This window comes from Oratosquilla oratoria, chromosome 39 (assembly GCF_046742065.1).
Source record: "Oratosquilla oratoria isolate Oo_2021 chromosome 39, ASM4674206v1, whole genome shotgun sequence".
Lineage (NCBI taxonomy): Eukaryota > Metazoa > Arthropoda > Malacostraca > Stomatopoda > Squillidae > Oratosquilla > Oratosquilla oratoria.
Window position 1 is genome coordinate 1,583,824 of NC_134815.1, and position 13,970 is coordinate 1,597,793.

Sequence of the window (13,970 nt, forward strand, 5' to 3'; positions counted from 1 at the left end):
GGTCCTGATAAGTGTTTCCTTGTATGACAACCCCCAACTCCTCACCTAATCAAAGGAATCCATGAAGCGGATGAGCAGAACATCCCATCAGACCACATCATCCCTTCATCCATTGAAAATCTCTCTCCTTTCACTCTTCCCTTCTCGACAGACATTCCACACCCATCCAAAGCCTCCCTCATCCTATGCATCCATCTCCTCAGTCCTCCTCTAAAACTTATTCCCTCCACTTCTACTTTCCACAATTTCTTTGCTAGTCATTCCCCCTTCATTCTTTCCAAAGACCTTAACCGTTTCAGGACCCTCTGACTACTTCTAACTTCTACTACCCCTCCTTTCTGTTACCTTCCTTCAACATGTTTACCACTATGATTCCACCTACATAGTGCAATAGTGTCCCCAAGGATGGAAGTGCTGGTCATCTGTGGTGAATACCCCATGTCTCTTTGGCACAATGTTGTCTCCAAAACTAGAAGCACTGGTTCCCATCTAAGCAATACAAATCTTCCTTTACTTTACCACAACCTCCCCTCCCCTCTCCATCACCACCACTACCCACCCCGCTAGTTGTCAGCTCTCCACATGTGAAAAGGTGGAGGAAATAGTTACAGCTAATTGTGGAATTTTTGGTCTAGTCTAGAGTCTGATGTCAGACAAGAGGTCTGCACCTCAAGATGGACATAAGAGTGTTGTTGAGTTTTGAAGGCAGGCAGTAGGTAGACAATCCTTTCTAGTGTTCATCTTGTATAACCCCCACTTGGATGACCATCACTGGTCCCTGTAACTTTATAATGAGTATAAATTAACTACCACAAACACTCACTTGCTTCACAAATGTAGCAGTAACCTTGGATGGAGCTTCCTGAGCCATTGGGAAGTTTAAAGAAACTGATCTAGAAAACTGTCCACATCTGTTTCCAGAAGAGGTAGAATCATTCCCATGTTGGCCCCCAATGGTGACGGTGACGCCCCCTGAGCGTGCAACTGTACCATTTAGGTTATTGTTGCTGTGTAAGGTGCCATTGGTTACATTATTACTTTTGTTATTCGGACTACGAGGCTTCTGAGAGTTGCTTGTCCGAGACTTACCTGAAAATGGTTAATGATCCACAATAAGACTAACAGTAACATCAAGAATAAACTACTTCATTTTGTTCTAACATTCAATCAATTACAAGTGATGTTCTAATGAACAGTGACAATGTCATGCACACTACTAAAACAAATCTAGTTTTGTGCTTTGAATTACACACAACAAAATTCTGATTACACAATGATTGTAAATGAATGCAACATATGGAAATAAAAAGAAAACAAGCTTTACAATTAAAAGTCAAGGACAAATTGCAATGGATTCTTAACATGACAATAATAACACCCCAATGTCTTCCACAATGATTCATCTGAATCATGCAATTTCACAAAAAGATTCCATAAAAATCTACATGTAACAACAAGTATTACTATGATTTATCTATTTTTACACTGATCAATGAAATACATCAAAATAACAGAAGACTGCCATTACCTATAGATGGTTGACTATAGCATCTCTCTCGTATTCTTTCTGATGAAACATCTCCACTAGATGAGGTTCTTGTAATAACTGGAGAAGCTGATTTACGACAACCTTTACAGCTTGCTGGGCTACTACTTGAACTGGATGAGGATTTTGCTGAGGATTTGTCACTGTCCTTGGAGGACTGTCTGATTAATCGATTTTCACTTTGGTGATGGTGATTATTAGAGTTATTTTCATAGATCTTGTTGTCCACACTGTGTCTATCATTGACCAAAGTCTGACGCTCCATTTTTTTGGTGACAACTTTAACTTTTAATGGTTGCTGTTGATGAGAGATTGACGAAAGATGAGACTTGGACAGATTGTGACCATGATTCGTGACAACATTAGTCTTGCTGGAACAGGTGCTATTGTTGTTGGCATTGTCACTTCTTGTGGTATCATTTACATTGGATAAACTCTGACTTCGCATTTTACTCTTGCGAGACGCTATCAGTTCGTACAATTTATTTCTGTAGACATCAACACTCAGTTGAATATCATCTCGGATACACGGAACAACAGCATGTTCTAGGAAGGGCTCATTGGCTAAGTTGTGGAACCTGGTGATAAAAAGAAAAGAAATTAAACAACTGCTTATTCTTAAAGAGAAACAACTCATTCATATGCCCATACACCCATGCTAAGGTAAATTACCATTTACCACTAGATGGATGACCTAATTCTCAAGAGTTCAAAGCAAATTCCTGTTTCAATCTGAATGTATACATACACTTTAGTTTCATCTAGTTTTAGTAAAGAAGCATTGATAATAACTGTTGCCTCAAGTTTCACTGACTGGAAACTCACAGCCTGAGAGTAATTGATAATAGTCTTTGAGCCCTCCTACAGATCTCTGAGAAGAAATGTTAGAATGTTGTCTATGTATGTATTGTATTTGTAGGGGAAAGTCTGTAGAGTGTTAACTGTAGTAGGAGGGGAGTTGTCACTAGTTGTTGGCTCTCCTTATGTGAAAAGATGTAAAGACAGTAGAAGCTAAGAGGTCTTGGGGCCCAATACAGAGACTACGTGTCATTCCCTCAAGGTTCCACCTCTGGATGGAGATCAGGGTGTTGTAGTTTGAAGATAGGTGACAGAAACGATTTTCTCTGATATCTGTCTTACAGGACTGCTACCTGTAGCCATATGAGGCAATACTAATGCTAATAATACACACATACGTTACTTATTTAGTTTAAGAGGGATTTCAATGAAACATGCACTTTCTATGAACTCACTTGCTGTCACACAGCTTTGAACCATCTCCACTCCTGACCACTTGCCCTAAGTGATGATGATGATATGGTTTAATGTCACACACTCCCCCCTATCGGGAGGCTAGGATGGTGCCCCTCACACAGGGCTTTTGTAGCGTGGAATTTAATGAACCATACCCTTAGTTCATCTTCACCGGTGGCAGGACTCGAACCGCCCTCACCTCGACCTTCGCCTCAAGTAACGACGCCCTAACCCGCTCAGCCAGAGAGCTTCCTCTTGCCCTAAGTAGTGACACTAAACTGCTCAGGCAGTGAGTATCCCATACACATATATAACACAAGCCCTTTATCAACACAACAACCATACCAATGCTAAATATGCTTACCTTGCTACGTATGGATGTCTGAGAGCCTGTTCGGCATTTAATCTTTTATCAGGGTTAAAAACAAGGAGTTTTTCAACCAAATCTATGGCATCTGAAGGAACATTGGTTAGCACCTCATGGAGCTGTTTTGGAACGTGAGCACCACTGGGCTTTGAAAGAAGTGATGAGGCATACTGAGATGACACCTGTTGCAAGTCTGTAATAAAAAAAAGTAAAACATGAACAATTATAAACATTTCTGCATTTTTTTAACTTGGCTATGCATTGTGATACAGTAAATATTTTGTAAATCAAGACATATATTAAAGATGAAATTATTGAGCAAAACTTCCAGATGGTGATGAATGTACAAGTATTGTGATTAATGATACTATAAATACACCAAAAACTTTACATCTATACGTTGTCAAATGATCTGTTACTCCAGTTTTCTCTTGCAGGACACCCACAGTCCCCAGTAAACTGGCCGTGGCCAATGGCACAGCCCATGAATTACTGAGCCAAGAAATTTTGTGAAGATGTCTTGAGTGAACATAGGACAATCTAGTATAATGTTCTGTGTCTTCGAAGTCTATTGCCAGGCCAATTCTATGTTGGTGCTGCCTAAAACAGACATGCAAGTGCAACCGCAATCCCTGCTTGTCTTGACAGCAATTTCTGTACACTTCACATGTGATGATGCACAGTGTTAGATGCAGCAAGAAACATAAATATCTTTTAATGATGCTTTTGTTCAAGACACTTCACAGAATAAAATTTGTTGTCAACATTCTTACTGTACTAAGATCGAAGCACTTAACACCAGGGTTAACAAGGTGACTAATGGAACTAATGAGACAACTTTCACATTCCTCCACAGTGGCCCATTAAACTAAGGTCCATATACTCCACTGTTTAGTATGGCCGAGTGGCCTAATGATCATAAAATCAATGAAACATTTGGTGTCACTTCCAAAACATGAAAAGCTAATTGGAAGTTTCAACATTAGCTTAACTCTTGGTATGTAAAGTGTTTGTGTTAAGTATTTTACTGGAAAAAGTTGTGGATCTTTAGTCTACCTATATACTAAGGGCTTTTCCTCATTACAGTACATGGGAAAAGCTACGTCAAAAGGAATGCACCGGCTCCCACCCACTCCACTCCACTCCCTCTCATCCCTGTACTATTCATCCCACTGGGTCAGAAGCGATGCAGGAAGACACAGCACATCCACAGCAAGGCCACTTCACTTATTCAGCGATCCGTCCCCTCATGCAGAGAAAAGAGAAGATGGGGGAAAATCCCTCTGAGCTGCATCAAACTATCATTCATCCATAACCACTCCCTAATCCCCTTCCATCCACCACCCCACCCCTCACATCCTTGCTTCACAGTCTCATCTATACACAGTCATTCTCCACTCTATCCTATCTCCTGCCTTCTCCCTTCCTTACTCAACAGACATTCCCCTCTTCCTCAATGCCCCTTCACCCCATCCATCCATCTCATCCTCAGTCATCCACTCAAGTTCACTCCCTCCACCTCTGCCTTTCACACCTCTTTTACTAATCTTTCTTCACTTGCACTTTCCATGTCTACACCACCCCAATACTCTTTCATCAACCCTATCTCCCATCTCCTTTACCACCCATGCTCTACTCCTCACCTCCTTTCTCACTCTATCCAACCTTGTAACCCCTTCCATACTTCTCGGACATTTCATCTCAAACACATTTAAATTTTTCCTCTCTGCCCCTCTTTAACTCCATATTTTTTCCCCATAGAATGTTGTCGGCACAATCACCTCTATGTATAGTCTTTAGCGCTTGTTAAAAATGTACAAACAAAAATTACCTTCTCTAGATGGAGAGTTTATGATAGCCATGATGCGTTCAATCTGATCCAATGTTGATGATCCTGGAAATAAAGGCTTCCCAAGTAACATCTCCCCAAGAATGCATCCAAGGCTCCACATGTCAACTCCCAAAGTGTATCTGAGGAAAAATAATAGAGAATCTGTAATATATACACGGGAAAAAGAGCAGCTTTAAAAAACTTATTTGAAGATATATATTTTTTCTTATAATAATTAAAGTACGTTTTCTTTGGCATAAACTCTTCTATGCATTTACCCCACAAAGGGGTATAGTATATTGGGTAAAAACAAGGAAATAAATGAATGAACAAGAAAATAAACAGTATGTTGCAGGAGGTGGCAAATTTTGGTATCTGGAAGTGGAATGGATGTGGAGATCAATTACAGTAAACAAAGCAAATAAATGTCTGGATGAATGAAAAGTGTTGTGATAAATAAACATCTGGAGATGAATGCAAAGAGAAGGCTGTATGATGAAATGACAGTACCCACAGCACTGCATGTAGCAGAATTGTAATTTATGGGAGACAGAAAGGAAGAGCCTGTGGACACTTGGGGTGACATTGTTGAGGTGTTGCAAGGATGAAACAAGTGAAAAAAAAAGGCAGAAAACTGGTATGGAAAGAAAATGTTGGACAGGGTAGATCAAAGAGTGCTGAGGTGGTTTTGGGCAAATAGAAAGAATGAGCGAGGTTGAGACTAGCAAAACAGTGTGGAAAGAAGTGAATGGAGTAAACTTAAGAACAAGCCCAAGATGAGATTGATGGACTGGATAAAGGAGCACTGGATGCAAGCAGAATGTCAAGCAAGGCAGAGAGAGAATGCAATTGACGAGGAAAACGGAGAGACTGTGAGTGGATGAAAGAATGGTGAGGCCTGAAAGGATGTCCTCCCAGCTATGGCTGTTAGGACCTGCTGTGGAAGGATTTTGTCTTACTGCATTGCCTTAGACCAAAGGAATGCGGCAGCGGACAGAGATAACCTTTTATCCATGAAATACTAAGATGAGAGGGGCAAGGAAAGGGTTTGGATAGCTGTGAGATGGGTGTGGGCTGGTTTTATACTTTCACTTGGCCACCCCACTTATTAGGAGGAGAAGGTTCTTTGACACATATGTACATATGCTTGCATGCATGTATATATTCATGTATATACAAATACATACCAAAAGCCCTTTCTCTTTATAAGGGTATGAGGTCAAGTCAAAGTACACATATATACTTTTTTAATAGTACATAGCCATATCCTACCTATCAACACCTATCCAAGCACCTCATGGCTGAAGGGTCACCCCTGTCCCCCACCACACTGCTCAGGATGAAGGCAATGCAGTGAGGCACAGTACTTCTACAGCAGAGCCCAACAACCAGGGACAATTTATCCCCTCCTCCTCATCCCTCAAGACTTAACCAATTCAGTACGACCAAAATTGTCGCATGCAGCATCGGCTGCCATACGTACAATGCATCACACTACTTGCATTATAAAATATAAAGTCACTGCTGTATTACGCTTTCTTTTTCCTCTGAATAATAATAAACACAGAAAAACATGACCAAACCAATTTACAGAATCCAGGGGTAACTCATTTGTAACTACAAAAAATATATAATCAAGACGCTAACGCCAACATAATTTTCCTCCATTCACCCCAATCTCTTGACCTCTTCCCTAATAGGATTCCTCTCGCATACAAAGCCCCATTCACTTCATCCTAGTTCCTCTAAACTAAAAATATCAAACGAAAATAGCCTCAAATGTCATATAGTTGTGGGTGAAAATTAAGAATCAAAACACTTTGCAACAGAATTACCTTTTTGAATTTAAGAGAATTTCTGGTGCTCGGTACCACCTTGTTGCTACGTAATGTGTAAGTGTTGGATCCCCTTGTGGCTCAACACGTGCACTCGGCTCTACAGATCGGGCCAATCCGAAGTCAGCCACTTTCACCCGACAGTCACTATCTACCAAGATGTTTGAAGGCTGATAAAAGAAAAAAAAATTAATACATAATTGATATCCATCTACTGAATTATAAACAATAACAATAAACTACACCTTCACTTAATTTCTTACAAAAAATAGTATTGTATTAATTCTTTGAAAATGAAGAACGGGGCACTGAAGCAGTTTTATATATGCTATGATTAAAGAAAAAACATTATTTTTCTTGAGTACTTAGGGAATTATGCAACTGTACAGTGCACCTTAAATTCAATTATTCTTTTGAATGTTTTAATGCACACATTAAACATCCCAAGAACTATGTCAAATGCTAACAGTTTATTAATCATAACAATAAATGTAAACTACTGTATTGTCAGCTACACTATTGTAGCTGACAATACATGACAGAGTTCAAGTACTTTTCTATGATGCTCCTCTATTATTGTGGAACAAACTTGGAAACACTGGTAAGACTATAATCCAAACAGATCATGCTTTGGGGGGAACTACAAGTTATGCGAAGAACTTTTAATAGTTTAAGTAATAAGATCAATTACTTTCTGAATGTGAGGAAATCATCACAAACTTTCACACATAACTAATATGCAGTCAGTACCTTTAAATCTCTGTGAATGACAGAGCCAGAATGTAGATATTTGGTGGCCCGGAAGAGCTGGTACATGATGTATCGGCGATGAATATCCTCCAATACATTACCTTTCTTGATCACATTGTGCAGGTCTGTCTCTGAAAAAATCAATATACAAAATATATATAATATTCAGTTTAGCAAGAAATGACTGTATCATGTTACAATTAGCACATCAAATAAATGCCATGAATATATACACTAACTTAAATTTCAACATGCATAACATACACACATAATAAAGTAATGCAAAAATAGATGAAGACAAGAAACCGTTCACACAAAGAAAACAGGTATTAGAGAACCAATAAAATTATTCAAAGAAAAACAAGTGGGACAAGTGAGAAACAAACACAGGAGTAGCACAAAATAAGTCTAGATATTCAAGAAAAATAAACCTGATCATGTAACAGATAAGAAATATTTCAGTAGACTAGGTAATCATGCCCAGGTACAACTTAGCACTTTTTCTTTCGTAATATTATTCATTTTCTTGAGAATCATATCTAAAACAATTATTCTATCTCAAAAGTAGATTTTGTGCGACTTTTTGTCGAAAATATTTGTCAACCAATTTGCATTCTAAAACACAGCATACAGCGCCATCTTTTGGCGATGACGTCACGATGTATACCAACCCCAAAACATCTCGATTGACAATGTCATCCTGAAGCGAAAAAGAGGATTCCTTCAGCGATATTGATTTTTCCCATTATCTTTTGAGAGTAGTGACGACTCCCTAAATGTCTCTGACGGTATAGTTAAGGGCCATCATTTGGAAGCGAAATATCTTCCTGAAGAAGTTTTCATACTGGTGAATCATTGTTGCTCACCAGTACCCATATCAGTTCTGCAATGCTGTCTTTGGGTACTCAATAAAGTAAAGGTTATATATGTGACGCATTCAATATTTTTTTCAGTTTGCCCATAGACAATCACGTTCACATTCCTAGATGCCACAGGTTTTGTAAACAATGTAATACTAATGTTTTTCATTTCTGTGCTACTGTGCCATTAAAAAGGTTAATTATGGTGATCTGTCACTACTAGATATAACTAATTAGTCTTTAAGGAGCGTGTGTAGATTAAAATCTAACTAGGCCTGGTTTTGACTAGCGAGACTAATCTAAATTGTGCGTTCACTACACTAAAACTTGTTCTTCCTAGAGCTTCGACACAGTAGTAGTAGATTATATATAGCGAGATTGTTCTACCGTTAGTGTACAATGGAGTTCGTTTGACGTTATTCCATAAATAGATAACGTACAGAGTAACAGTGAGACAGATGGTCACGCGGAGGTCATCGCTAGATGTGTCAACAATGGGGTCACGGCAGGAATAAATGCTTCATTCCCAGTCCATGTTTCCTTTGCCGCGTTTAAGCAACTTGTTCACATGGGTATTAATTTTCATTTATTCTAGTATTACTGTAAGAGAATCTCGCCCTATCATTTAGGTTTCCGTGTATGTTCTGTACCATTACCTTAAAATTTCTTCTATGTTATTAATATGTTGTTCTCCGCCCCCTTTTCTCCTACTCTTGTCTTCCCAATCGTGTATTGTCCTCAGTAATTCGTTCTTCATTTTCATAACTCCTAAAATTGATATCAAATAGCCTGCAACACTCGACATGATCACTATTCATCAAACACACTGATGATGCATAAAGAATGAACAGAATCTTTGACGTCACTGCGAGGCAGATGGCTCCACGGGTAGGTTTTACGAGAATGTGTGTAGCAGACGAACTTTTTTAAGCAGACGACGTAATTTAAAGTTACAAAAAAAAGTTTGTCGTTTATTTAGTTATCCTACTCCACGCTCAACAACTCTAAAATACTCTGCCCGTCTTCCCCTTACTGCCTCCTCTTGTTAACATCTGTCCATCCGTGCCTTTCACCCTTTCTCTACATGACTCACCTCCCCTCCCTTTCTGAACTTTCTTCCAAAAAAATATTTGTATAATTATAAAAAAAATCTGTCATACTCCTCCCCCATTTTACACCTGCCCTCCCTTTTTGCTTCCTTTATCTTTTGTTTTGCTTATCTTCATTTTTCTTTGTACCTCTCATATGTTTCTCTCGTCCTACTTTGCAACCAGTCCCTGAATGCTTGCTTCTTCTCTCCTACTACCTTCTTCACTTCATCATTCCATCACTAACTACCCTTCCTTCTATTCCTTCCAATCCTCATTGCTCCACATACCATCTTTGGACACCTTGTCACTCCCTCCTTGAAACACCTTCATTCCACCTCCACTCCTACATCTACTCTATTCTTCACCACTTTCCACACTTCCCTCAGCTCTTTGTAATCTCTTTTCTTCTCATTTAAACTCTAAGCACCTCCCTAAATTCTGCCCTTTTCCTCTTTCTCTACCTATCCTCCACTCTCAACTTACCTTCCACCAAAAAATAATCTGATATTTCTCCACTCTTTCCCCTAAGAACATCTAGAACTCTTCCTACTCTTTTCCTAGATACCACTATAAAGTCTATTAAAGCCTTATCAACCACCCTTCCATCCACCACCCTCTCCCATGTGTACTTATGCTCGACTTTTTCCCTAGAAAGAAGTAACATGATTTATCACTGAGCGTCAAATGAAATATTACGGTTGGGTTGGACAAATGGTGTTTTAGAAACTGTGGAGATGGACCGGGAGTTTGCCTGAGAGCTCACCAAGGATAATCCACAGGGCTGTACAGCTTTGATCTCCATAATGCTCGCTTCCTTTGATGACACCGCACATAAACAAAAGGAAAAAAATACAAATTTTATCATTCGATATCGGGCATGTTGTGACAAGACATGCCACATCACGTAAACACCGCGGGGCAGGTGGCGTGGGGTTCGCTGGCCGTCAATTTTGAGGTTACAGCTCACACTATCTCAGGATAAACTTCCACAATGCCAAGTCCTGCATCGTCCAGCCCTCACTACGTGAAATCGCGCCGCCATCAATAACCCCCATTTGCAAATGGCGCAGTGAATTCGTACGCTAATGCGAGAATTTACTTTACCAGGAGAAATTAGAACTTCCTAATAAATAAATAAATAAATAAATAATGATAATAATAATAATCGCTCAAGAACTTCCTGTTCCAACTGTTCCACTAAACTACAGTAAACACAAGTACAGTAAATTCGTACGCTATGAGAATTTACTTCGATTTAAATGGAAAATTAAACTTCAGACATAAACAAGCAAATCACTAAATAAGTCAAACAGCTATATATATATATATATATATATATATATATATATATATATATATATATATATATATATATATATATATATATATATAACGTCACATAGAAAATTGCGTTAGCCCAGACGCAGATATTTCTTTGTGGGAGTGGGGGGGGGGGGCAAAATAAATTCTGACGTTGGCCATGTGGCCAAATTCAAGAACAGTAAATCAATTAAAATTAGTAAGTACAGTACTTTCTAACTCCATCTGAATCAAATAGTCTGGCGTTTACCACATAATCATGAATCAAGTCACATTGAAATTATTGTTTTACAAATAAGTGACCAACAGGAGAATGACAAAAATTATCCATGGACTCGGAAATATGTCTTACGAGGTCAGAATTAGGCACCTTAACTTACACTCTCTGGAAAGACGCAGAGTGCGGGGTGATCTAATAGAGGTGTTCAAATGGATCAGGGGCTTTAACAAGGGTGATGCAATCAAGGGCATCATATTGAGACCACGGCAGGGCTCGCAGTAAACAAATTTAGATTTAAGAAGGTAATAGAAAAGAACTGATTTACCAATAGAGTGGTCAACGAATGGAATAGATTTAGTAACCAAGTAGTGAGCGCTGAAACTATCAGTTGCTTTAAGAAAAAGTTAGACAACTTTATGGATGGGGATAAGGGGTAGTAGAGGATATGGAACTGCCTGGTGTAGGCCTCATGGTCTCTTGCAGTCTCCTTCATTCTTGTGTTCTTATGAGACGTAAACAAACACTAACTCGACACAATTTTGGGTGTTTGTTCTCCTAAGACTTCCAACCAGCAATTCTCCCAAAGAAAACGAGCCTTCGCCACGAGGCGCTGAGTACCTGCGGCCGAAGCAGTCACATTTGCCCTTACGTGTGATGTGCCCACATACCTCCCTTTCTCTCTCCCTCCTTTTCTCCCTCTCTCTATATCTCTCCCTCTCCCCTCTCCTCCGCCTCTTTCTCTCCCCCTCTCCTCTCTTCTATCCCTCTCCTCTCTCTCTCTCTCTCCTCTCTCTCTCTCTTCCTCTCCTCTCTCTTCCTCTCCTCTCCCTCTCTTCTCTTCCTCTCTCTCTTCTCTCCCTCTCCTCTCTCTCTCTCTCTTTACAGCAGGGGTTCCAGTTAGGGAACGGACCCGAACGAGGCAAAACAAAATCCTGAGTAGTGCTCTAATTCATATTTTGCGATTCTCAGATATGATTAAATTACACCCCCAAGTTCTGAAACAGTACATTCCTTTTCGCACAGAAACCCTTAGCACACGTAAACATGACACATGTACCCATGTACTCAAAACCACCAGATAGACTTACCCGTGTACTGAAACTGTACACATTGGGTAACATACCCAAGTTTTGAGAGAACACATTCCCTTTCGCAAGAGAAACCCTCAGTACATGTACACCTGCACATGTACACCTAGCAAACATACATGTACACCTGCCACATGTACACCTGCCACACGTACCCATGTACTGGAACACGAGGTATATGTCCTTGTTGTTGTCGGCCTTGAGGACGTTGAGGAGCCGGATGACGTTCGGGTGAGACGAGAACTCGAGGAGGAAGACGATCTCCCGGAAGGTCCTCTGGGCGTCCGTCTCGTTCCGGAAGGCGTCGAAGATCTTCTTGACGGCCACGACGTCCCCGCTCCGACGGTCGATGGCTTTCCAGACGATCCCGTAGGCCTGGAACGAGGACGAGGAAAGAGAGAGAGAACATGAGAATCGGGGAAGAGTGCAAGACATCATAAGGCCTACAAATTGAACATAGATGGGATATGAGAGAGAGAGAGGAGAGAGAGAGAGAGAGAGAGAGAGAGAGAGAGAGAGAGAGAGAGAGAGAGAGAGAGAGAGAGAGAGAGATACATATATATATATAGATAAAGAGCGAGAGAGAGAGAGAGAGGGAGAGAGAGAGAGAGAAAGAGAGAGAGAGAGAGAGAGAGAAAGAGGGAGAGACAAGGAGAGAGAGAGAAAGAGGGAGAGAGGAGAGGGGAGAGAGAAGAGAGGGGGAGAGAGAGAGAAGAGAGAGGGAGAGAGAGAGAGAGAAGAGAGAGAGAGAGAAGAGAGAGGGAGAGAGAGAGAAGAGAGAGGGAGAGAGAGAGAAAAGAGAGGGAGAGAGCGAGCATAAGAACATAAGAATGTTTGAGACTGCAAGAGACCATAAGGCCTACACTAGGCAGTTCCCTATCCCATACCACCTGTCAACCCTATCTTTACTTAAGAACATAAGAATGGAGGAGACTGCAAGAGACCATGAGGCCTACACTAGGCAGTTCCGTGTCCATTACCACCTGTCATCCTCATCCATAAATCTATCTAACCTTCACTTAAAACAACCAACAGTTTCAGCACTCACTACTACATGTTTACCAAGTCTATTCCATTCGCTAACCACTCTGTTGGTAAACCAATTCTTCCCTATTTTCTTCTTAAATCTAAATTTGTCCAATCTAAATCCATTACTAAGAGTTCTGCCCTGTTGTCTTAATATGATGACCTTGCTTGCGTCACCCTTGTTAATGCCCTTGAACCAGAGGATATGTATACATACATGTACATTCAACATTTCAAATGACTCAAATAGATCCTTAGATAATTAGAGTTGGGCGCGTTCCTGGGCGCGTTCCTCGGTGCGTTCCGCTTGAGTGAGGCCACATATGTACTATACCAAAGAAAAATGTTCGTAGGCCACATACTCTATCGGTACCTATATTGCTTTAATAGTTTGGGAACGCTAACCACGGCCAAACTAAAGCGGAACGCATTCAGGAACGCGCCCAGTTCTGGATAATAAACGTTCATCGATAAAAGTATTTCAAATTTCTTCAGTACTATTCATAATGTTTCAATCTACCTCAATGACAGCACTGGTTATTATAACAGGGCTTCTACAAAGACGAACGAACCTTTTTGAACGATGACGAGAGCAAAGGAAAGTAATCGCAATTAATTATAAAAATATGGTCACTATCGTCAGGTCCCGTTCACACTAGCGGTTACAACCGCCGCGGTCCAATTACAATGTAAGTCAATGTAGGCGTCCACACACAACCGCGCAGTTTTTCCTTGACTATGCGGTACCGCAAGTGTAAACAGGGCCTTACTGTCTCTAAACA

At 40.3% G+C, this 13,970-nt stretch overlaps 1 protein-coding gene across 1 annotated transcript in view; it reads right to left on the reverse strand.

The window, feature by feature from the left end:
• LOC143020239 (extracellular signal-regulated kinase 2-like) overlaps positions 1–13,970 on the reverse strand; it is a 145,591-nt gene that overhangs the window by 8,064 nt on the left and 123,557 nt on the right. The window contains exons 2-8 of the mRNA XM_076176406.1: positions 12,318–12,537; positions 7,584–7,714; positions 6,834–7,003; positions 4,999–5,138; positions 3,165–3,360; positions 1,529–2,124; positions 824–1,089 (exon numbers count right to left, since the gene is read on the reverse strand). Of these exons, the coding sequence (XP_076032521.1) occupies positions 824–1,089; positions 1,529–2,124; positions 3,165–3,360; positions 4,999–5,138; positions 6,834–7,003; positions 7,584–7,714; positions 12,318–12,537 (1,719 nt within the window). The remainder of the gene's footprint in view (positions 1–823; positions 1,090–1,528; positions 2,125–3,164; positions 3,361–4,998; positions 5,139–6,833; positions 7,004–7,583; positions 7,715–12,317; positions 12,538–13,970) is intronic.